Source organism: Microtus pennsylvanicus, chromosome 10 (genome assembly GCF_037038515.1).
Source record: "Microtus pennsylvanicus isolate mMicPen1 chromosome 10, mMicPen1.hap1, whole genome shotgun sequence".
In the NCBI taxonomy this organism is placed as follows: Eukaryota; Metazoa; Chordata; class Mammalia; order Rodentia; family Cricetidae; genus Microtus; species Microtus pennsylvanicus.
Window position 1 is genome coordinate 23,275,350 of NC_134588.1, and position 25,702 is coordinate 23,301,051.

At 40.1% G+C, this 25,702-nt stretch overlaps 1 protein-coding gene across 1 annotated transcript in view; it reads left to right on the forward strand.

Annotated features, from left to right (window-relative positions):
• Window positions 1-3,925: 3,925 nt before the first annotated feature.
• Window positions 3,926-25,702, forward strand: part of Ubxn4 (UBX domain protein 4) — a 32,745-nt gene continuing 10,968 nt past the window's right edge. Inside the window, exons 1-9 of the mRNA XM_075987810.1 lie at window positions 3,926-4,343; window positions 13,341-13,443; window positions 14,586-14,614; window positions 15,437-15,555; window positions 17,913-18,087; window positions 18,375-18,468; window positions 19,854-19,908; window positions 21,667-21,831; window positions 23,974-24,098. Coding sequence (XP_075843925.1) covers window positions 4,262-4,343; window positions 13,341-13,443; window positions 14,586-14,614; window positions 15,437-15,555; window positions 17,913-18,087; window positions 18,375-18,468; window positions 19,854-19,908; window positions 21,667-21,831; window positions 23,974-24,098 — 947 coding nt within the window. The 5' untranslated portion in view covers window positions 3,926-4,261. The remainder of the gene's footprint in view (window positions 4,344-13,340; window positions 13,444-14,585; window positions 14,615-15,436; window positions 15,556-17,912; window positions 18,088-18,374; window positions 18,469-19,853; window positions 19,909-21,666; window positions 21,832-23,973; window positions 24,099-25,702) is intronic.

Genomic DNA, 25,702 nt, shown 5'->3' on the forward strand with positions numbered 1-25,702 from the left:
GGCGGCCGGGGTGCTGGGGACACAGCCCCGCCGCTCTTATCACTACATGCCTGCCTCTGCCTCCCAAGTGCTGGGATTAAAGGCGTGCACCACCACTGCCCCGCTGAGTAATCCATTGTTAATGGTTAATCCTTAAGCTACTAACAAAGCTATTGACAGTGTGTTCTCATTCTTCTAGGCATACAACTTTATAGTTCTTTATTTCTGCATTTCTATTTCTGGAATCTATGTTTTTATATTCTTATTTTTGTACCTTTAAAGCTTGATCCCAGCACTCAGGAGGCAGAGGCAGGTGGATCTCTGGGAGTTCGAGGCCAGCCTGGTCTACAAGAGCTAGTTCTGGGACAGGCACCAAAGCTACAGAGAAACCCTGTCTCGAAAAACAAAAACAAAAACAAAAAAAAAAGCTTGATCCAGAAAAGCTAGGACTCATTTTCTCTGTCTCAAAAACCAAACAAAAATTTATAAATCCATGCATACAAATCAAAATAAAATGCTGTTTCAAGTAAAACATGGAACCTTTATTATTTTGAGACATAATGTCTTTTGTGTATTCCAGGTTGGCTTCAAACTTACTATTTAGCAAGTGATGTGGGATTCCCCGCTATATGCTGTGAATTTGTTTTATTATCATTGGTTAATAAATAAGCTCTTTGGCCTGTGATAGAGAAGAATAGAGCTAGGCGGGCAGTGGAGGGGACTAAATTGAATGCTGGGAGAAAGTAGGCGGAGTCAGAGAGATGCCATGTGGCCACTGAAGGAGAAAGACATGGGCCCACCTTACTGGTAAACCACGAGCCTCATGATAAAATACAAAATATAGGAATGGGTTGATTTAAGATGTAAGAGTTAGCTAGAAGTATGCATAAGCTAATAGGCCAAGCAGTGTTGTAATTAATATAGTTTCTATGTGATTATTTCGGGTCTGGGCAGCCGAGAAATGAACAAGCAGTCTCTGCCTACAAGCAAGAATAACCTTGACCTTGTGAGCTTCTTGCCTTAACCTCCCCAAGAGCTGGGATTATAGTTGTATGACACTCCATCCAGTTCATGCCTTCCTGGGGGTGGCACCCAGGACTTCAATCCTTCCACTTAGATATACCCTGAGTCTAAGCTATTTTTAAATGACATATAAAAGCATAAAGTTGTGTATATGTCCCATATGTCTTCAATACATGAATACATTGTAGAATGTTTAAACCAAGTTAAATGAATCTGTCTCATTTACCATTTCTTTATTGTGAAAACTCAAAGTCCTACCTGATTGCAGGTTGAATTTTAGTAAGTCCACACAGCTGGAGTTGTAGAAGCATGCTTGCCTACCATACATAAGACCCTGAATTTTGTTCCTAGTAATGGAGAAGAGAGGAGAGAAAAAAATAAAGTGAAAATTGAAGTGAAAAAAAACAATTATTAGTTCTTGAGAATGGTGTCCTATATAAGGAGGTAATCATTATGTTTCAGTTTTTTTTAATTGGCTGAAAGAAACAAACTCTGAGTTGTAATTTGTTAGCTATTTTTAGGTAAAATATAGAAAAGTGTCTTTATTATTACCTCCCTTAAAGACTGTCAGATGCAGGTAGGTAGATTTGATGTGGAAAATGTAATTACTTATGCAACGTTAAGTCACATAAATCCTCAGATCTTATTTAAGAAAAAGCATATAATGTAATTAAAGTACTAAATATAATAAATATATTTATAAATATAAGTATAATATAAATATATTTATTTTCAATGTCAAACAACCTCCAATTGCCATATCTTTTAAGACATTCTCAAATAGCAACAGAAATGAAACCATTCCTTTCCTCTTTTGTATTACCATAGAGAAAGCAGCTAGAAAATAAGTGTTCAAAAAGTGACTATGGGCAGGGCTGTGATGGCACATACCTTTAATCCAGCCCAGGTCTTGTGAGGCAGGGGCAAGTAGTTCTCTGTGAATTCGAGGCCAACCTGATCTACATAATGAGTACCAGGATTGCCAGGACTACACACAGAGAAACTCTATCTTGATAAAACAAAAACAAACAAACAAACAAGCAACAATAACAAAAGAACTCGACACACCAAATTAAAAAAAAAGTGGCCATGGACTAGACATTATAGCACAGGCCTATAATCTCAGTACTATTAATGCTGCGGCAGAAGGATGGTGGATTAGTTACTTGTGGCTGTGATGAAATACTTGACAGAAACCAAGTTCAAAGAAAAAAATATGCCGGGCGATGGTGGCACATGCCTTTATTCCCAGCACTCGGGAGGCAGAGGCAGGTGGATCTCTGTGAGTTCGAGACCAGCCTGGTCTACAGAGTTAGTTCCAGGACAGGCTCCAAAGCTACAGAGAAACCCTGTCTCGAAAAAAACCAAACCCCCCCCCCCCAAAAAAAAGAAAGAAAAATATTTCTTTCTATTCAGGATGGTGTCACCCACATTTAGAATGACTCTTCCCTCTTCTGTTAAACTCTGAAAACCACCTCACAGATAGCCCAAAGGTTTTATCTCCTAAGTGAGTCCAAATCCAGTTGATAATGACCATTATAATGAAAGATCCTCAGAGAGGACCTTCCCTCAGGAGGAGACCCCTGAACCCAAGGAACAGTCTGAGACCACTGGCTGCAACTGGCAAGAGGTTTTTTGTTTTTTTGTTTTTTTTTTGTTTTGGTTTTTTTTTTTTTATTAAGAAGTGCACAGGTACCTGCGGGTGTCAGAGTCTATTTGGAAGACTTGCGCGTCGGCAGGCTGGGTAAGGAAAAAGGAAGGCAGAAGCAGGCATACAGAAGCAGATGCATGGTTACAGGGATTTCATTGGTCAGTTTGAATGAGGTGATGGGTTTACTTGAGGACAAGTTCCTCGGGGACATGAAGATCTGATGATAGCTGACTTGGTTCTATCTAGGGCACATGTAGTTTGTCCCAGAACTTTTCATTCCCCTCCTAGGCCTGATGTCTGACCACAGATATCCTGTTTGGCAGCCTAGGAGTACCGACTTTACCTTGAACTTATACTTGTTTGTGTGAAAGCCTTGCAAAATGGCGTTACTGCAGCTAAGCTGGGGTCTTTCAATAACAGATGTCCATTCTGAAGCCAGCCTGGACTGCATAGCAAGATTGTTCTCATGGGAATAAAAATAAATAAGTTGTCCCAATAGTATAGTGTCTAGAGGTTTTAGAATGTCCTGTAGTTAGTCAATGCTCATTATATCCTCGAAGGTCAGTATTCTGCCAATACCGCCCCTTGTATATGGGGTTTATGGTAATATACAAACTACGCTTGTGCCTTTTTTTTAAAATATTTATTTATTTATTATTTATACAGTATTCTGTCTGCTTGTATGCCTACAGGCGAGAAGAGGGCACCAGACCTCATTACAGATGGTTGTGAGCCACCATGTGGTTACTGGGAATTGAACTCAGGACCTTTGGAAGAACAGGCAGTGCTCTTAACCGCTGAGCCATCTCTCCAGCCCCTACGCTTGTGCCTTTATCCAGTCTTTTTCTTCTTTCGTTTGTTTGATTTTTGATTCAGGGTTTCTCTACATATCCTTTGTGTCCTGGAACTCACCATTTAGACCAGGCTGGCCTCAAGCTCTCAAAGATCCAACCACCTCTGCCTCCAGAGTGCTTGGGATCAAAGGCAATCGCCACCATGCCACTCTGTCTTTTTCATAGGTCACACTAAATAGAAACCAAAGGCTTCCGGTAAGCCCCTGTAAAGCTTTTTTTTTTATTTCTTTGTGGTACAAAGAGAGTGATAGCAACTCGCTATCTAGCATTTATTCTTACAGCGTTGTGGCGCCCACTACTGCCCCCTTTCGTCGTTTATATTGCAACAAGGAAATAAACAAGACTCGAAAGACTACAACTCCCAGGGAGCCTCACGGCAGGCGACGCCAACGTGCCGTAGCGGTTACTCATCCTTCCTGAAGCAGCCTCCCTCTTCCTGGACTCGGAACCTGGCTTTGCGGGCGCGCGCGCAGGCTGATTTACCTAGCCAACCAGGCACGGGAGCGCGCGCCCCCGGACGACGCGTGTTGTCACGTGACACGGGGCGTGCTTTTCCTGCCGAGCGCGCTCCCGTGCGCGTCCCCAGGGGGGCGGCTGTCGGGCGTACGAGTCGGTGAGGAGCTGGATCCTCAGACGCGGCGTCCGACCAGCCGGTGGTTCCCCGAGCCGCGAGGCCGAAAAACGAGGAGGGCGGGCCCTGCTGCGGGACCGCGGCGACGACGCACCGACCGAGCGCCTGGGCCTGAGGGGAGCGATGCTGTGGTTCCAGGGCGCCATTCCGGCGGCCATCGCGTCGGCTAAGAGGAGCGGCGCGGTCTTCGTGGTGTTCGTGGCAGGTGACCGGGGAGTGGGCCTGAGAGGGAAGGAACCGAGGTAGTGCGGGAGGACCCGCGCTGCGGCTGGGTTCCCACAGCCTAAGCCTGTCGCCAAGTCCGCTCGGGTCTGTTCGGGTCCGCTCGTCCCCGATCGGGGCCAGTTAGGTTTTCTGTTGCTTGGCTCCGGGCTTGTCCCGACTGCGGGACCGACCCGGACGCCAAGCTTCTTCAGACCGCGGGCGGGCTCGGGACTCCTCGGTGGCTCTGGCTCTGTTTGGGACGCTGGCCTGACCCCTGTGCTTCTGGGTGGGGAGCGCATTCCAGGCCCTGTCCCCAAACACTGAACCCTGCGAGGAGAAGCGCCCTGTAGGCCCCGGCAGTCGGTTTGTCGCCGGCAGACCCCCATAAACCCCCGCCCCGGTTCCCCCCTTGATCCTCTAGGATCCCCCTTTCAAGGGGGCTTAAACGTCCTTTTAATTCTGGACGTTCAGGTGGGATTGGGACGAGCCACTAGGCAGACAATTGGGTCTAATTAGTTGTGAGCTGTCAAGAAAGCTGTGTCATCGGTAAGCCACAAAGAAACCACTTGATGTCCACAGCAGCTGTCTTAGAATGTTCCTGAAACATAAGCTTCGTAGAGGGTAATCTTTTATGATAGCGCTAGGAGGGTAATCTAAGATATAACTTAGATTTATTACAAGTTGACTACACACACACACACACTCTTTTAACATAGTTTTAAAAGTACATACTCAGTCGTGATTCTTACCTTCTAATGTAAAGTCTAGTTTTCCAGACATGCGCTAACTCATTACCCTACGTTTCGCTGTATTATTTTGTTCCATAATCTGTTTTATTTCTGAAGTCTTGTATATTTGCAGTCAACCATCTGCTTCTGTAGTTTTCTACATTCTTGTTACATGGAACAATTTGGGTGACAACTGTTAATTTGAAGTGTATTTTTTTATTTTATGTTCATTGGTGTTTTGCCTGCATGTATGTCTGTTTGAGGGTGTCAAAGGCCTGGAACTGGAGTTACAGACAGGTGTGAACTGTCGTGTGGGTGCTGGGAATTGAACTCGGGTCCTCTGGAAAAGCAGCCATTGGTGCTCTTAACTGCTCAGCTCTCTCTCCAGCCCCTGAAGTGTATTTCTTCACCTACCTGTGTTTAGTAACATTGTACTCATAATTGACCCTCGTCTCTAGTAATTCTATAATTTGTCCATTTTTGTAAAGAAAAATGACTGAAATATGAATTTATTTAGCCTTAAAATTTAAATGTCTGTTATACTAAATTTTTAGCTTGATACTGTTAAGTTAGAGCATAAATCATTTAGATTCTATTGAAGTTGTATTATGCATTAAATAAATAAATAAATAAGTCTTGTAATCCAGTAAGGACAATGGTCACATAAGAATGAAAAGACTATGACACTATAGTATGAAGTCAATAGGTTTATGAGATTTTAATATGGTTGTAAGCCATCACGTGGGTTTGGGAATTGAACCCAGGTCCTCTGAAAGAGCAGCTAGTGCTTTTAACTACTGAACTATCTCTACTACCCTAGTTTATAACATTTTAAACTGTGTTCTTCACAAAATTTCAATAGCTTTTTTTTGGGGGGTGTATGTGGTATTTTATTTTCACTGTTTCTATACTTGAACATCTTAGGTCCAGTGTTGTAAAGTAACTTGAACCAGGCTCAGAAAAATTGGTTGGTTGGTTGGTTTTTATTGCTTTGAGACAGGATCTCACAGATAGCACAGGCTGGCCTTGAGCTCCCAAGTTTTGGGATTATAGACTTGTGCAACCACACCAGATTAAAATTTACATTTTAACAGTGAGGGGAATTTTATTTTTACAGGGTTAAACTACTCAGAGATCTGTCTGCCTTTGCCTCCCAGGTACTGGAATCGAAGGTGTGCACCACCATACCTGGCTTAACAGTAAAATATTTTATCCACTTAGAAAAAGTATCTTGCCTTTGTTCATTTGTTTTTGAGACAGGGTCTTACTTTGTAGTCTAGGCTGACCCCAAACTCATAATTGTCTTCCTTCTTCAGCCTTCCAAGTGCATAGGTTATATCTGGGGGCTTTTTTTTCTTTGTTTTTTAAAGACAAAAACAACAAACAGCCGTGTGGTGGTGGTACAGGCCTTTACTCCCAGCCCTCAGGAGGCAGAGGCAGGAAACTCTCTGAGTTTGAGGCTAGCCCTGTCTACAGAGTGAGTTCCTGGATAACCAGGGTTACAAAGAGAAACACGTCTCAAAAAAAAAAAAAAAGGAGGAAAAGAACAGTTGTAGGTTATATGGTAAAATAAATCAGTAATGAACTTTAGAATCATAGTATCCATGTTTTTTTTAGCAGAACATGCCATTGATGATACATAACCATTCCTAAAAAGTACTAAGGCAATCAGTTAACTTGAAAGAAAAAAGTTCCCCTTCATGGGTGGGTCCAAACCTGGGGCTACATTCATGCCAGGTAATTGTTCTACTAAAGAACTAGACCCCTAGTTTAACTTGCTAGATTTGATTAACAAATATTTGAAAGCTGTAAAAATATACACACTCCTCAGTTAACTTTACTGAAATTTGCTGGTATTAGATATATTTAGAATATCATCAACCATTGAATGTTTGCAGAAATACTGTTAGGAATAGACAGTGGAGTCTGTCCCTTAACCTCTTCCAAGACCTAGAGTTTTAGCTAGGTCATCCCAACACAAAGTAGGATAAATGTTGCTCTAAGAATGTATAGACACAGCCTTTAATCCCAGCACTCGGGAGGCAGAGGCAGGTGGATCTTTGTGAGTTCGAGGCCTACTGGTTTACAAGAGCTAGTTCCAGGACAGGCTCCAAAGCTACAGAGAAACCCTGTCTCAAAAAAAACCATTAAAATAAAATAAATAAAAATAAAAAAAATGTATAGACACTGGGATCATAAAGCAGCAACATTCTGGTAGCACCTAACAGGTAGGCCCCATCTTTTGACATTGTGACATGACACTGCTGTCTATGGAGTTCACACCTTAGAACCTCAGAATCAAGTTACACCACCATCACCACCCCATCCCCAGCCAAATAGTCCTCAAGATATTTTAAACAAGTTCACAGGACTTTATATTGTACCATAGACATAGCTATTCTCTTATGCTTTGACGCATGGTTATACATGCCTGGGCCTAGAGCTTTGTTCTTAACTTGAAGAATATGTCTAGAACTAGCCGGGCGGTGGTGGCGCACGCCTTTAATCCCAGCACTCGGGAGGCAGAGGCAGGCGGATCTCTGTGAGTTCGAGACCAGCCTGGTCTACAAGAGCTAGTTCCAGGACAGGCTCCAAAACCACAGAGAAACCCTGTCTCGAAAAACCAAAAAAAAAAAAAAAAAAAAATGTCTAGAACTTAGGATTTTCTTGATCTGAGATACCATTAATAATATACTAACCTTTAAAAAATTCAACTTATATATAAAAATTCAGTTTATTGCTGGGTGATGGTCACATACCTTTAATTCTAGCACTTGGGAGACAGAGGCAGATGCATCTCTGTGAGTTCAAGGCCAGCCTGGTCTACAGTGTTGAGTTACAGGACAGCCAAGGCTACACAGAGAAACCCTATCTCTAAAAATGAAACAAAATTCAACTTATTAAGAAATGTAAAAGGTAGCTATAGCTAGAGGAAGTGTTTCAAGAATGTTCAAAAAACTATTTCAGGTACACACACACACACACTACATACAGGGACTGGAGAGATGGCTCAGTGGTTAAGAGTGTTTATTGCTTCTGCGGAGGACCTAGGTTTCAGCACCCATGTGCAACTTAGAATCACCTACAACTCCAGATCTAGGGGATTTGATGCCTCGTCTGACTCCACAGCCTTCTGTATATATGTGATCTACATAAACACACATAAATATTTTTTACAAATTATTTCAGGGAAAAAGTTTTAGGCAAGTTTTTATTTTATGAAATTGTTTCCTTTTACTTTTTTAGAGGCTAAGTATTGCCCAGGCTGCCCTCCAATTCCTGGACTTAGTAATCCTCCTAGCCTCAGCCTCCCAAGTATCTAGGACTTTAAGCATGGGCTATGGCATCTGGCTTTGATTAATAAAATTTTCATGAATGAAGTAAAATTAAATATTTAATTTAATTAAAAATTAAATAATTGTAGAGTTGCATTAGAAACTAGAGATACTTCAACTAAATTAACAAGAATTTCTAGTTTTAGGGGGCTGGAGAGATGGCTCAGCGGTTAAGAGCATTGCCTGCTCTTCCAAAGGTCCTGAGTTCAATTCCCAGCAACCACATGGTGGCTTACAACCGTCTGTAATGAGATCTGGTGCCCTCTTCTGGCCTTCCGGCATACACACACAGACAGAATCTTGTATACATAATAAATAAATAAATAAATATTTTAAAAAAGAGTTAAAAATATTAAAAAAAAAGAATTTCTAGTTTTAGCTGTTTAAACTGAAAGATGTAAAGACAGTTGTACCATAGTACAAAAATCTGTTGAGGAGACTTTGTAGCAAAGCTGTCTGTCTAGTCTGAAAATTGTTCATGTCTGATACTGTTGGCTGCCCTCTTTGGTTAGCATAGATCACAAAGCCTATAAGGCTTGAGCATTTGAGATTTCTTTCTTAGATTGGGTGGTGAAAGACTGCAGCTGTCTGTGCTTCAGAGTTTGTTGGCACACTTTAAGTGTCTTCACTTTGGATGTTGCTGCTACCATGTATAGCATGTGTTCTCCTAAAATCTTAGGGTCACCTGATTTTAAAATGTGGGTGATAATTTGATTAAAATTAAGACACAAAAGATAGTGACAATGGCAACTGGTAATTCTAGTGGAACTTAGTGTTAAGAAGCTTCTCAACCAGGTGGTGGTGGCGCATGCTTTTAATCCCAGCACTCGAGAGGCAGAGACAGGCAGATCTCTGAGTTTGACACCAGCCTGGTCTACAAAGCAAGTCCCAGGACAGGCAGGAGTGTTATAGAGAGAAACCCTGTCTTGAAAAACCAAAATAAATAAATAAATAGTAGAAAATTATCTTCTCCTGCTGCCGCCGTCACAAGGCTGAGTCAGGAACAGATAGTGCCAGTGGGACTGTGACTCTGGGACCCTAACCTAACCAGTGTAAGGTACTATGCTTTACAAAATAGCAAAACGCAAACTAGTCTATTTAGGATTGACTCAAGCTTAAATATGTTTATTGCCTTTATTTGTTATTCTCCCTCAGGGTTTCTAGCTAAATGTCACCATTGTACATTCTGTTAGATAATCCATGATGTGGGTAGCCCTCATTAGCTTTTCAGTTTCATTTCTCTCCTGTTCTCCATTGTTTATTATTTTCCCAGCCACACAGATCTTTCTCTGTACATGTATTCTTTCTGCATGCTGAACTTTTCTGTATTTGGTATGGCTCAATTCTTTGGTCCTATCTTAAATGTCACCTTAGAGATGGATATGGTGGGGCATGTCTTTAATCCCAGCACTTGGGAATTCAAGGCTAGCCTGTTCTACATAGTGAGTGCCAGTACATTCTGGGCTATGTAGAGAAACCCTGTCTCAGAAAAAGGAAATAAAAAGGGAGAGAAAGAGAAGTCATCTCAGAAAAGTCTTCTCTGACCATGATAGGTTTTATTTATTTGTATGTGTGCTCACATCTTGGGAATCAAACTCAGATCTTCTTGTTACTAACAGAACTGTCTTCCCAAACCTAAACACTCTCATTCATAGCAATTACTGCTGTATGAGTTGGTAGTTGTCTACTTGTTTGGAGATACACACACACACACACACACACACTTTATTCATTTTTATTTTATGTGCATTGGTGTTTTGCCTGCATGTGCGTCTGTGAGAGAGTGTCAGATCCCCTGTAACCTGTAAATGGAGACTGCACATTTGTTTCCCAGCCGCCCAGACCCCAATAATCACACAGAAACTATATTAGTTACAACACTGCTAGACCAATAGCTTAGGCGTATTCCTAAACTCATACATCTTAAATTAACCCATTCCTGTTAATCTTTGTATCACCATGAGGCTATGACCTACCAGTAAGACTCCAGAGTCTTCCTTAGGCAGCTACATGGCATCTCCCTGACTCTGCCTACCCTTCTATCTCTTCTGATTTCCCACCTGGCTTTACTCTGCTAAGCCATTGGCTCAAATAGCTTTATTCATCAACCAATAAAAGCAGCACATACACAGAAGGACATCCCACATCAGGAACCAAAGATACAGACAGTTGTGCACCTGGCATATGGGTGCTGGGAATTGAACCCAGGTCCTCTGGAAGAGTAGCCAGTGCTCTTAACCTCTGAGCCATCTCCCCAGCCATATCACTAGGTTTTAAGCTGTGTTGAGAACAGTGTTTTATTTGTATCTAGTACATAAGCCAAATGCCAGAATAGAAGAACTGAAATAAAATAGTAAATAAAAGAATGATTACATAAGATTTCTCACTCTTTACTGTCTCCTTGAAATGCTTACAGAAAGAATGTTCTAAGTAGCTATTTTCTAAGTTGATAGTTGAGTCATTTTCTTAAGAATTTATTATTTCTTCCTACCCCATTGTCTCTGGAAACTCATTCAGAATGCTCTCATTTGCAAATGGCAACTTTCCTTTATTTTCTTTGTTGTAACTTCCATGAGTTAGTTAAAATGGGTATTCTTACTGGTTTTGATCTGTCCCATTTCCATGTCCAAATTTTTCATAGGCTGAGGACTGGTCTCAGCAAAAATACTTCATACCAGGGTAGGGGTGTGGAAATTGAAGAAATATAAGTAAAGAATATGAAGGCTCATACAAATAATAAGACAGAAAACATAGAAAGTATTGGGAGGGCATTTCAGTGACTGAAATCCTAAAATTCATTGGGTTTATTTTTCCCCAGCTTTTATACCCAATGTAAACTGGGGGAGAAGGTAACAAAAGACTTTATTAACATGATACATAGGATAACTCACACAGTCAATGGCCTTATCACTCTGAGACATTAAATCATTAGCATTCTGTCTAATTAGCTACCTAATTACTACCTAATTAGCATCTAGGTAGTAATGTGTTCTAGGTCACATAAGCTAAAGACCCGCCCTTCCCTAGGTGACCTCATAGACAATAGAAAGAGCAGAAGTACATTTGCACATCCTGACTACCTGTCAGGATGGCATTGAGCTCTCGTAATTTCAAAAGACATTCTTACACCAGTCAGTCTCCAAACTCTCTGACCTTCAGACAAGGTAGAAATGGGTCTGCATTTTTCAGCCTCCACAGCTCTCTCATTCATATGCAGTCAAGTATTGTAGGCACGCCTGTATGCTCACTATGCTAGACATTTAAATGTTCATTTCAATAAACACTGAATACCTGCTCTATGCCTAGATACTTACTGCTACAGGATCTGTTGTAGGGATTTCAGTCAAAAGATAACATGAAAAACTGTCTTTGCCTTCATGGATTATTTTCTAATTGGGAGAAAAAGACAATAAACAATAAAGATAATTAAGGTGCATAGTGTATTAGAAGGTGGGTGACCTGAGATGGTTTTCATTGCAAGTTCTAAGTGTTAAGTGGTGCTGTAGAGATGGTTCAGTGGAAAAGAGCATTTGCTGCTCTTTTTTTTTAATTTATTTTTATTTATTTATTTATTTATTTATTTTTGTTTTTTCGAGACAGGGTTTCTCTGTGGCTTTGGAGCCTGTCCTGGCACTAGCTCTTGTAGACCAGGCTGGCCTCGAACTCACAGAGATCCGCCTGCCTCTGCCTCCCTAGTGCTGGGATTAAAGGCGCCACCACCGCCCGGCTTGCTGCTCTTAAAGAGGCACCAAGTTTAGTTCCCAGAAGCTACATGGTAGACAATTGCTGTGTAAGAATAGATAACCCTAGTGGGACTGGACAAGCTAAGAGCACTTATTCTTCTTTCACAGGTTCAGTTCCCAGCATTGCATTGTAGTTTACAACTGTTCATAATTCCAGTTCCAGGAGAACTGATGCTCTCTCTGTCCTCTTCCTCAATCTTCCCCTCACCCACCATTCCCCACCACCACCATCACTACACACACCATGGTTTCTTCGTGTAGCCCTGGCTGTCCTGGAACTCACTCTGTAGACTCAGCTAGCCTCAAATTCAAGAAAACTGCCTGCCTCTGCCTCCTGAGTGCTGGGATGAAAGTGTGCACCTTTATTGCCTGGCCTTTTCTGGCCTCTTTGAGTACTAGATAAACATATGTGTGATTTATATGTGTGTGTGTATATATGCAGACAAAACACACATAAAATAAAAATAGATAAGTCTTAAAAAAATGACCTAGCAAGGAAGACTCATTTAGGTTTCTATGTTCATCTGCTTTAGCTTTGCTAAATGTGGTAGCAGTGGAAGCTATAATAAGCAGTAGTTTCATTTGTATGTATTTTTGAAATAGTCAACTGAAGTTATGGATAAAGTGTTTTGGGCTTGTTTTGTGTGTTTGCTCTGCTGGGGGTCAAAAGGTTTTGTGCATTCTAGATAAGCCTCACCCTGCTATGGGACCATAACCACAGCTTCATTAGGATCAGTTTTCAAGTTTGGTGAAGTTAAGAGAACACTTGCTAAACTGGGTGTGGTAGTGCATGTCTTTAATCCCAACACTTGGGAGGAAGAAATAGTGAGTTCCAGGATTATATAGATACCCTGTCTCAGATAAAACAAAAACAAAAAAGGAAGGAAGGAGAAAAATATTTACTGTTCTTACAAAGGACCAGTTTGGTTCCCAGCACTCACATGGTAGCTCACAACTGTTGTAACTCCATTTCCAGGGTTTCCAAAGACAACTTTTGGCCTCCTCAAGCACTGCACACATGTGATGCTCTTAAATACATGCAAGGCAAAGAGCTTATACACATAAAATAAAATTTGAAAAAGAATACTTGTGGATTATATCTTATTTGAGTTCTAGTTTCACAGGGGGAAGAAATTTAGAATTAGCAGTCCTGACCTCGGCATTTCTAAGACTTCTTAAAATATGTTCACAGGTGATGATGAGCAGTCTACGCAGATGGCTGCAAGCTGGGAAGATGAGAAAGTGACAGAAGCATCTTCAAACAATTTTGTTGCAATTAAAATTGATACCAAAAGGTGTGCTTATACTTTAATGTTTCATTACTTTTTATTTCTAATCATGTTTTTTATTTATGATAATATTCTTGAACTATTAAGAATGTTCATTTTATAGGTACAGATCTCTAAGGCACTAAGATATATTAGGAACTTAAATTATTTTTTAATTTTTTGAGTGTACCACCACATCCAGTTAATGGAATTTAAATAATTTTGTTATGATTACTATTTATACTTTATTATTTGACAACTTTTTTGTTTGTTTTGTTTTTCTAGCGGGGTTTCCCTGTGTAGCTGTGTCTTGAAACACAGTATGTAGACCAGACTGGCCTCAAACTCACAAACTCGCCTGCCTCTGAGATTAAAATGCTGAGGTTAAAGATGTGATCTACCACTGCCTGGCATGGACTTAACAACTTTCTATACCTTTCCCCCATTCATTATTTTAGATAGTTTTTCTTGATGGATACTTAGGATGTTTTAATCCTTCTTATTACAGAATATTATGTCACTGTATCTTGTTTCAAGCTAAGGGTTTTTTTTTAATTTTTTATTTTATGTGTATTATATGAGTATTTGCATGTATGTCGGTGCACCATGTACTTGCAGTGCCCAAGGAAGTCGGAAAAGGGTGTTGGATTGCCTAGAAACAGTGTTACAGATGGTTGTGAGCCACCACGTGGCTTCTAGAAGTCAAACCTGGTCCTCTGGAAGAGCACCACTGAACCATCTTTCCAGCCGCCAAGATTTTTTATTGTATTTGCTATTTAAGGAAGCAACATGAGATTTTTTTTTTCCAGATGGTTTTTCACTATGTAGACCACACTGACCTAGAAATCATAAAAATTCTCCCACCTCTGCCTCCCTGGCACTGGGATTAAAGGTGGATGCTACCACACCCAGCAAGATAGACATTTTTAATTTACAAACCCAGCCACCACTTTGTGGGTTATAAGAAGAAAGGATTGTTTAATCTGAAAGTTATGAAACAAAAATTAAAAAGAACAAAAATGTTTTGTAAAATAAAATTCATATTTTTGTCCTTCCAGCATATTTCTATCTAATTTTTAAAATATACTTATGATTGGTATAGTAAATTTAATGAATGCAATACAGTTGAATTCATGTTGTGATTTTTCTTTTGATTTTTTTTTTTACAGTGAAGCTTGTCTGCAATTTTCACAAATTTGTATCCTTTCATTGAAGCATTGGTTTCATATAGATTATATTTGCTTTTCTTTTTTTAATTAAAAAATTTGGGAATTAGTTTTATTTGGGAAAACTTACCTTTTGATAGAAGCAATGTTGCAGTCTTTTGTATTAGCTATATATAATACATTATAGCTAATGGCAAAGTATGTGTTTCTTTTTCTTTTTTAAATTTATTTGTATTTTGCCTCCATGTACAGCTGGTTGAGGATGTTGAGTCCTGTGGAACTAGAGTTACTATAGACAGCTTTGAGCCATCATGTGGGTGCTGTTATTTTTTTAATTTTAAGTTTTCTTTTTTTGATTAATTTTCTTCTTCTTTTTTTTTAACGTTTTCTGTACATTGCTGTTTTGCCTGCATGTATGCCTGTGTGAGGGTGTTGGGTCCCCTAGAACTGAAGTTACAGACAGTTGTAAACCACCATGTGGGTGCTGAGAATTGAACCCAGGTCCTCTGGAAAAGCAGTCAGTGATCTTAACCACTGAGCCATCTCTCCAGTGCTGATTTTTTTTTTTTTTGTTTAAGGTGAATATCTGAAGAGCAGTATGGAATAATTTGGTTGAAATGTTAAAAATCTGTGGCTCCAGGCAAAATAGATATAACAATGTAGAATGAAATGCATTTTTTCACTCTAATGTGCTCTACAAACCATAAATCATTTTACATATCACATGTACTAGAGGCATGAACATGCTAGTCACATTGTAAAGTCCACTAAGGTGATGTGTTTTGCTTTGTTATTGTATTTTATAAAACTCGTTGTTTCAAGCCTGAATTATTAGACTTAAATAACCTGTACAGATCCTGTAGTGTGCGTTCCATCCAGTTTCTTTATAGGAGACAGCGGAATCCCTTTGGAAGTAATAGCAGGGAGTGTTTCCGCAGAAGAACTTGTTACAAGAATTCACAAAGTCCAACAAGTAAGAAGGAACCAGAACTTTTTGGGGTTGCGGGGGGTTTCAAGACAGGGTTTCTCCCTGTGTAGCCCTGGCTGTCCTAGAACTCGTTCTATAGACCAGGCTGGCCTCAAAGTCACAGAGATCTGCCTGCCTCTGTCTCTCACATGCTGTGATTAAAGGCCTGTACACCTACCTCCTGACTTCTTTTTTTTTGTTTAGTTGTTTCATTTTGTTTGGTTACTTTTTTTGTTTTGTTATTTTTAAGATTTTATTTTTAATCCTCAGTAGCCCATTGGAAGATTTTTTTTTTTAAATCTGGCTTCAGTTTCATTAATTGTTACAGATCTGTTTAAATTGTTTATATATAATTTTTGCTAGGTCATAGGTGTGCAGTGAAATACATGTTTTGTCTAGAGTTTTTTTTTCAGTTTTATTTTTATTTATTTATTTGTTTATTTTGGTTTTTGGAAATGATTTCTCTGCATAGCCCTGGTCACTTTATAGACCAGGCTGATTTTAAAGTTGGAGATCCTCCTGCCTCTGCCTCCTGAGTGCTGGGATCAGAGGCGTCCTCCAACATACCTGGTGATTTTCCAGTATGTATATAATTTTGTGTGTGTGTTTGACTGATTATATATATGGGCACCATATGCACTCAGGTGCTAGAAGTGGTCTGAGTGCATTGGATCCCTTGAAACTAGGTTATAGGTGGTTGTGACCATCTGATGTGAGTGACCCAAATCCTCTACAAGAGCAGTAAGTGCTGTTAACCTATGAGCCATCTCTCCAGCCCTGAAATTTTCCAGTTTTTTTAAACTAAATCTTTAATTATTTTCTGTATTTCATTGAACTCTAGAGTAGAGTAACCTCCCCTTTTCATATTACTTATTTGGGTCACCTTACTCTTTCTGTTGCACTGTTGCATTAGTTGACTAGGGTTCTCTCAATGTTACTTGGGTTTTTTGTTTTTGATTTTTTTTTTTGTTTTTGGTGGGGGTTTTTGTTTTGTTTTGTTTGGAGTTTTTTTTTTTTTTTGATTTGTTTTTGTTTTTTCAAGACAGGGTTTATCTATGTAGCTATGGCTGTCCAGGAACTAACTTTCTAGACCATGCCCGCCTCAAACTCACAGAGATCTGCTCGCTTCTGCCTCCTGGGTGATGGGATTAAGGGCACTACTGTGCCTGGCCATTAATGTTATCCTTATTATTTCTTGCTGTCTGCTGCTTCAAGGTTTGGATTGTTCATGTTTTTCTGGAACTTTGTGGTACAAGGCTTTTTTTTTTTTTTAATTATTTGAGTGTAGAAAGCAGCCACAGCTCTGAGATTGGTATGGCTTTGAATTTTAGTCACCCTTCTAGAGGGATGCCAATGTGAGTATCAGTTACACCCCTAGAACCTTACTTCTCAGACTGACTACAGCAGTGAGGGTAAAGAACAGTGACTCTAGGATTTAATTCACTCACTGTCCTTAAGTTCAGAGCTCTTGAGCTTCAGGTTAATTCTCAGTTGATGAACTCTGTTTCTAGCCACTGAGTGTGCAGGGATGTCTCTTAACACATTTCCTAGTAGTCCAAGCCAGTTTCCTACCACCTGCACGCCTCAGCCCATGGGGTCCTTCCCTCCTGTGCCCACAGCTGTCTGTTTGGAGTTTTAGGGACTGTGGCAGGCTAAATTGATGCTTCCCAACCTGTGTATGTTCTATGATCGCAGGCCCCTGGGGTAGCTCAATTTTAAACAACGGATACCCTCTGAAGATAACACAGAACTGCCCTCTGAATCCTATAGCTTGACAAAGAAAGATTATCCCAACCAGTGACCCATCTATCAGAGGAAACAGTCTCACCAATACCTGCAATGATTTGGGACCCTTGAGAGAAGTGAGCTTATCTTGAGGGTGGTACTGCCCATCTTCATCTGCCTTGCCTTTGGAAATGTCTTGAGTCCCGTCCCCTAGCCAGATGATCACTCTGCTTTAAAACCTTTGATGGGCTGGAGATACAGCTCATCCCCCAGTACCAAATAAGGAAAATTATGCTCTGGCCAACTTATTATTGAATTCCATAATGTGATTTTGTTTTTGTTTTGAGGAAGGGTCTCTGGATAGCTCTGGCTTTCTGGAACTTGCTACGTAGTTCAGACTGGCCTTGAACCTTCCACTTTTCTCTGCCTGGGATTAAAGGCTGATGTGCCCCCATGTTCATACCATAATATGTTTTTTGTTTTGTTTTGGACTCTTTATTTCCAATTTGTCTTACTGAGAGTTTAGTATTTCTATGCGCGCGCGCGTGCGTGTGTGTGTGTGTGTGTGTGTTGATAACTAATCTACCATTAAATGGCTATAGAGTGTCATGTTAAGTTGCAATATGTTTTCTCCCGAGATGCACTCATCAAAAGGTGAAACATCAGTGACAAATGACAACCAGTCAGAAAGTTCAGTATCTACCCCATCTGCCTCATTTGAACCTAATGATGTGTGTGAAAATACTGAGTCCAGAAATACAGAGCTTTGTGAGACACCAGCGGCTTCTGACACAAAGTCAGATACTGCAACAGGTACAGGAAGAGAATTCCTTACTTCATATTTAAGGACATGGTTTAGTCTCACTGTAGCATCCCAGACAGATAATAGCAAGCCTTTCAAATGGGATTACACCCTGATAAACCCAGCCAAACATGACGGCTTAGCTTAGCTGGTGGAGTGCTTGTTTGGCATTCCAATAAGCACAGTGGTACATTTATGTCGTACTACTATTCAAGAGAAAAGGTTAACAAATGGTTTATATCTTTTACAAGTTGTATTATTTGTAGTATTCTTATTTTGTTTTATTTTAATAATTAAGGAGGAGAATGCTCAGGTCATGACAATCCCTCCCAGGAACGTCCTGGATGTTCAAACCAGAGACCAGCAGAGGATCTCACTGTCAAAGTGGAAAGGTTTGCTTTTACTTTTTTTTTTCTTTTACTTTTGTAGATAACATTTTGTTTAAAAAAAATTACAGTTTCTAGTTATTTTCTTAACTTGTATGAAACTTAAATATAATACAAATGAAGACTCAGAATTGCAGGTCTAAGTTTTTGATTGCCTCAATAACCCAACTATTCCATGAAAATTAAAGTTAGGGTACAGGTTTTCTGTATCATTGAAGTTGTCAGTCAGCTACAGACCTGAGCATTTCGTTCTAAGAGCCCCTTTTGGTGTATGCGTGTATGTCCTTCTGTCACTTCTGCTTATATCCCCTTATGCCAGAATAATAATAAGCTCCAGATGAACAAAAACTTTTCTCATAATATGCATATGTATTAAGATGGCGTTCTGCACAACTACTAAACGTCATTTTTTATTGGTTGGACTAATAGTAAACATCTCTGATTCATTATACTTTCTAGGTTAGGGTTTATAAAAATGTGGTAATTATGAAATGTGTTTGTTACGCTTTTATTAAAAAGTATGAATTAATGACTAATATTTCTAATACTAGCCTAAAACCTTTTAATATTAGGTAAAAAAATTAAAAATGCTTTTTAAATTTTTCTTTAAAGGAAATTAATTTAATTTAACTAATTTAAATTAAATTTTCTCCTTTAAGTATTTCTTTAATTCCAGCACTCAGGAGGCAGAGACAGGAGAATCTCTTGAGTTTGAGGCCAGCGTTGTCTGCAGAATGAGTTCCAGGACAGCCAGGATGGCTACACAGAGAAATCCTGTCTCAAAAACACAACAAAACAAAATACTTCTTAGAGGAAACTAGAGTCAGTATTAGACTACTTAGCTGACATGAGGTCCTGGATTAAATCCTAAGCTCTGCAAAACAGTAATAATAACATAAATAAAATTCCTTCAAAGAAATTGGTGTCTTCTTGGTCACTTGCAGCTGTAAATACAGGCAGTTGTGAGATTTAAGAAGTAGGCTATGGGAATCGAACTTGAGTTCAATGCAGGAACAATATAAACTGTTAACTGCTAAGCTTTTTCTCTACCTCAAATTAATATATTTTCCAAGCATTAGAATCATCAAAAAGTGAGGACTCTAATAGTAAATGATGGACTTCTGTTAGACACCAGTGGGTTCATGGAGGTGGGCAGATAAACTGTTGTATTTTCAGGGGGTTCTGTTTAGGTTTCTATATTCCCCTTTGTTTTAGCAAAGTAAAACTTTGAGACAGTCTGATTATGTAGCCCCTAGTTAGCCTCTGCTTACTAAATGCTGATGTTAAAGGTATTCACCACCACGTCTGCTGCCCTCTCCATCCCCCAGTAAAATTCTTAGTTATGTTTTGAATAATGGAATCTTATCTTGGTGTTTTGTTTTTTTAAACAGACTAACAAAAAAGCTTGAAGAAAGGAGAGAAGAGAAAAGGAAGGAAGAAGAACAGGTAGAGCTCACCCTTAGCATTGGTTCACTCTGTTACTTGAAGGAATTTTTGATTTGTTGTCCAATTTAGCAGACTCAGAGTGATATCCTTAGAGCTCAGTGTTGTATTGTGGTGGAGGAAATTATCTGTTCTCTGCACTCAGTTTGTACTATCTATATACATTTTAGGATCTTGGTTATTGTTTGCTTCTCTGTTTGTCATGATTGCTATGCAATCTATACTGGCCCTGAAATCATAGGGTTGTAAGGAGTTGCCATGGCTATCTGTTTATTTTCTTTTTTTATAAATTACCAGCAACAATTGAATAATCTTTTTTTTTCATTCTGTGGATGGATCTTTTCAAATTAAGTATCTAAAGGAAGTTGATCTAAAATTGCTAGATTTGAGGAAAATCAAATTTGTAGACATTCTCCTCAGTTTTTTATCTAATGTTGCATTCTAGTATACTCATCATCTTTCTCACAGTAATTGTGCCCATCTCTTTTGGGTATCATTTAGATTATCATTGTTTTCAAGACAAATAATTGATTGCCATGTTGTCCTTGGAGGGCAGCTCATTTGCTGTAGAATCTAAAGGCTTGTAATTCTGCTTGGATACAGATTACATTGAGGACACGATACTCTTAACAGAGCCACTGACAAAAGTTTACAAGTTGATAGACATTTGATCATTAATTATGCTGCCAATAAAAGTATTTTTTAAATTATTTTATGTTATCAGTGTGTTACCTGCATGCATTTTTTACACCACTTGCATGCCTGGTGCCTGTAGAAGCCAGAAGAGGACATCAGGTCTGCTGTAACGGAACAGTTGTTATCTGTCATATGGTTGCTGGAAATCATATCTAAGTCTTTAGGAAGAACAACCAGTGAGCTTAATAACTGAGTCATCTCTCTCTATCTCTCTCCCCCTCTCTCCCTCTCCCCCTCCCCCCCTCTCTCTTTGGTTTTTCAAGGTAGGGTTTCTCTGTAGCTTTGGATCCTGTCCTGGAACTAGCTCTTGTAGGCCAGGCTGACCTCAAACTCACAGAGATCCACCTACCTCTGACTTCGAGTGCTGGGATTAAAGGTGTGCGTCACCACTGCCTGGGCCTGAGTCATCTTTTTAGCACCATTTTTATTTTATTTATTTTTTCTTTCAAGACAGGGTTTCTCTGTTGTACTCTGGCTGTCAGGGAACTCACTCTGTAAACCAGGCTGGTCTTAAACTCAAAAAGATCTGCCTGTCTCTGTCTCCCGAATGCTGGGAATAAAGGCTTATGCCACCACCACCTGACTTCTTCAGCTCTTTTTAAAAAATTACTTTATTTTGTGTGTACATGCACACACACGTGCATAGGCATGTGCGTGGAGATCAGTGGAAAACTTGCAGCAGTCCATTTTCTCTTTTCATTATGTGGGTCCATAGTGTAAACTTTGGTGCCAGGCACTTGTACTCATTGACCCATCTCACCAGGAGATATTTTCTGAAGTTTTATTTTCTTTGGTTTGGTTTGTAGTGGTTTTTGAGACAGGGTTTCTCTGAGCTTTAGAGCGTATTGTAGAACTCACTCTGTAGTCTAGGTTGGTTTTGAACTCACAGAGATCCACCTGTCTCTACCTCCTGAGATCTGGGATTAAAGGTGTTCTCCACCACCACTAGGCTGAAATTCTATTCTTTTAACTATATTCTATAATCAGTTTTCCTTATATCAGAATATTGTCTGGGACAGAAGATTGGATCATGGTTTGGGTTCATCACACTTTTCTTTGATTCAGAGAGAGATTAAGAAGGAAATCGAAAGGAGAAAAACTGGAAAGGAAATGTTGGATTATAAGAGGAAACAAGAAGAGGAATTAGCAAAACGAATGTTAGAAGAAAGAAGCAGAGAAAAGGCAGAAGACAGAGCGGCTCGAGAGCGCATCAAGCAGCAGATAGCACTGGTGAGCTTTGCTGTGTGCTCGTTCATTCATGTTGAGACTGCGCCTTTCTGTGCAGCCAGTAGAATCCCTGAACTCTCTTCACTGAACTAGCTAAGTGCTGGGACCAGAGAAGTGAGCCACTGGTGTCTACCTTTATCTGAAATGCTTGATCTTCTGATGTTTGTAATATTGTTTCTCTATGCAAACTGATTTTTTCAGTCCCTACCACACAGTGCACACAATAGCACATTTAGTAATTGAAAGAATATCAATCTTTGCTTCTGTCTTCAAGGAATTCTGTATTGAATTGAAATAGTTAAGAAAAAATGATACATACTTATTTTAATTTTCAGGTTTTTTTCTCCCCCCACCCACATGACTACTCCTCAAAAAAAATTTTCTTTTTCTTTTTTCTTTTTTTTTTTTGGTTTTTCGAGACAGGGTTTCTCTGTGGTTTTGGAGCCAAAAAAATTGTTTCTTAAGATATATTTCCCATATATGAGTGTCTTGTTCATTTATTTCCCATGTATGAGTGTTTCGCCTGCATGAAACACCAGTTGTGTGCCTGGTGCCCTCACAGGCAGAAGAGGGCGTCAGATCTTCTGGGATGGTTGTTAAGTCACCATGTTGGTGCTGAGAACTGAACATGTACAAGAATCCTGTACAAGACTGGCAAGTGCTCTAAACCACTGAGTCAGCTCTGCCCCCAACCCCATCAAAATCGTGCATGCACGTGTGACATATTTGGACGTCAGAGGACAACAGTGTGGAGTCACTTCTCGCCATCAACCTTTCTATGGTTTCTGGGGCTCAATCTCAGGTCACCAGGCCCACGCTTTTATTTTACTCTTGAATCCATCACACTAGCCCAAGATAGGGTTGTTTGTTTTCTTTGGGGTAGTTTTATTGTTCTTTATTTGTTTCTGATGTATTTATATGTTTTATTATATTTGTAGGTGTGTGTATGTGATGTGGACATGTACATGAGAGTGTAGATATTCTCAGAGACCAAAGGTGTCAAATCCCCTGGACCTGGAGCTACAGATGGTTGTGAGCTCCCTTACCTGAGTGTTAGGAGCTGAACTCGGGTCCTTTGGAAGAGCAGCAAGTGCTTTTAACGACTGAGCCATCTCTCTGGCCACCCAAAACCATTTTAAAGTTATTTTCTTCATGTTATTTTATTCTTTGAGACAGAGTCTCACATTATAACCCTGGCTGCCCTGGAATATGATGTGTAGACCAGGCTGGCCTCAAACTCACAGAGATCTGCCAAGTGCGGAGAGGTTAAAAGCATGTGCTACCCCACCCTCTCCTAGTTATTAAGAATTTTCTAAGAAGGCACAGCTTTTAAAGATTCTCTAGTTGGGCATGGTGATGTGAGCCTTTAACCCTGGCATCAGGAGTCATGGAGATGGAGCTCTGTGAATGCAAGGCCAGCCTGGTCTACGAAGAGAGTCACAGGCCAGTCAGGGCCAAACACTGAAACCCTGTCCAAAAAAATTCAAAGAAAAACAAAGAATTTGTAAATTGCAGTCTGTATAAAAGCATTAATTTTGAGAGAGAGACAGAGACAGAGACAGAGACAGACTTTCAAAAGATTGGGTTACAAGTCTAGGAAAATTTTATAGCAGTTATTTTCTTTTTTAAATTATTTTTATGGGTATAAGTGTTTTGCATCTGTATATGTATGTACACCATATGCATACAGTGCTCATAGGGGCCAGGAGAGGGTGTTGGGTCCCCTGGGACTGGAGTTACAGAGGTTTGTTAGCTGCCATGTGGATGCTGGGACCCTGCGTCCTCTGGAAGAACTGTCAGTGTGCTGAACCATTGGGCCATAACAAGCTCGGCAGCTGCTTTTTAAATTAACCTGTTGTATACATATCTAAATACTGTTTATTCCTCTGACCATTCCACAAACACTCATTAAGCATCACCTTTGTGATGCTGGCTATGGAGGCAGTTTTTTTCCCAAACAACTCAAATTCTTGACACTTGCCTAAATGAGGAAAACAAACAAACAAACAAAAACCTCAGATCTTAAATGTGTAAAGTCTGCACGTGAACCTAAGGAATTTCATATATTGTGTTTATCCCTTGCGTTTATAAACATGTAGGCTCTGGCAGAGAGAAGTAATGTGTCTAATGGTGTTTCCTTCAAAGGATCGTGCAGAGAGAGCTGCTCGTTTTGCAAAGACAAAGGAAGTAGAGGCTGCCAAAGCTGCTGCCTTGCTGGCCAGACAGGCAGAAGCAGAAGTCAAGAGGGAGTCTTCTGCTCGAGACAGAAGGTACTTCTTGCTTTATAAATGTCACCCAGAAACAGCCATGTGTCTTTGCTGGTTAGTGTTACTCTTATTTGTTTGTTTGTATTAGTTATTTTGAACAGATTCTCCCTAGGTTGTTCTTGCTAACCTGAAGCTGTTTATGTAGACCAGCCTGGCCTTGAACTCACTGACATCAAACTGCCTCTGCCTCCAAACTGCTGGGTATAAAGACATAGGACACCAAGCCCAGCTCTTGGTTAGGATTTATGTGGTTTTTTGATATTGGACAATTGCTAACTTTAATGACTTCGTGTGGTGGTGCACTTGGAAGGCAGACAGATCTCTCTTCTGACTTTGAGGCTAGCCTGGTCTACATAGTGAGTTCCAGGCTGGCCAGGACTACAGGGTGAGACCCTGCCTCAAAAATACACTTTTTTAAACTTTTGATTTCTCATAAGGGCTGGGGAAATGGCTCAGAGGTTGGGTGAGAGCATTTGCTGATCTGGCAGAGAACCTGAGTTCAGTTCCTAACACCCACATCAGGTAGCTTGAAACCACCTGTAGCAACTCTTGCTCCAGGGGATCTAACACTGTCTTCCGTCTTCCTGCTTCCAAGGGCATCTATACTTATTGACATACATTGACACAGACATACACAGACACATATACATAAATAAAAACACAATAAATCTCAAAAATAAAGAGAATTCAACTTGCTTAGAAATTGCAATAAAGACAGGCGGTGGTGGCGCACGCCTTTAATCCCAGCACTCTGGAGGCAGAGGCAGGCAGATCTCTGTGAGTTTGAGGTCAGCCTGGTCTACAATAGCTACTTCCAGGACAGGCCCCAAAGCTACACTGAGAAATCCCGCTTCAAAAAACAAAACAAGCAAACAAAAAAATTGCAATAAAAAAGTATGTTAAATCAGCCAGGCAATGGTGGGGCACGCCTTTAATCCCATCACTCAAGAGGAAGAGGTAGGCGGATCTCTGAGTTCTGGGCCAGCCTGGTCTTCAAGGCATAGTTCCAGAACAGGCACTAAAGCTACACAGAGAAACCCTGTCTTGAAAAAACAAAAACTTAAAGATACTGCTCTTTAAATATTAACTATACTGCTTTTTGAATATTTGATAAATTTAGCAACAGTATAAGTCTTTAAGAATAAAAAGAAGATTATTGAAAAAATTATAACCAGAATCCATGGGGAAACATTCTGTTCTGTCCTCAGAAGTCATAGTATTTAGGTGGTCACACTTGGAGCTGCAGAAATGGCTTATCAGGTAACAAAGGTCACTGTGTGGTCATAAGGACCTGAGTTTAGATCCCAGCACTCACGTAACAAGCCCGGAGTCCACCAAATGTCTAACCCAGCTCCAATCATGGAGCAGACAGGAGGATGGCTAACACTGGCTGACTTCCAGGCTAGCTGAGACAGCATAGGCCCCAGGTTCAAAGGACTAGGTGGAAAGTGACAGAAGACACCCTGTGCCTTCTTCTGCCTTCTGTGAAGGTGTGCATGCATACATGTTTGCATATGCTCTCCACAGACACATACAAATTAAACCTCTCCTTTTAATCTCAAAAGCAACTTCCAGTGGGTGAAAGATGATGTTGGTTGGGTGCCTTG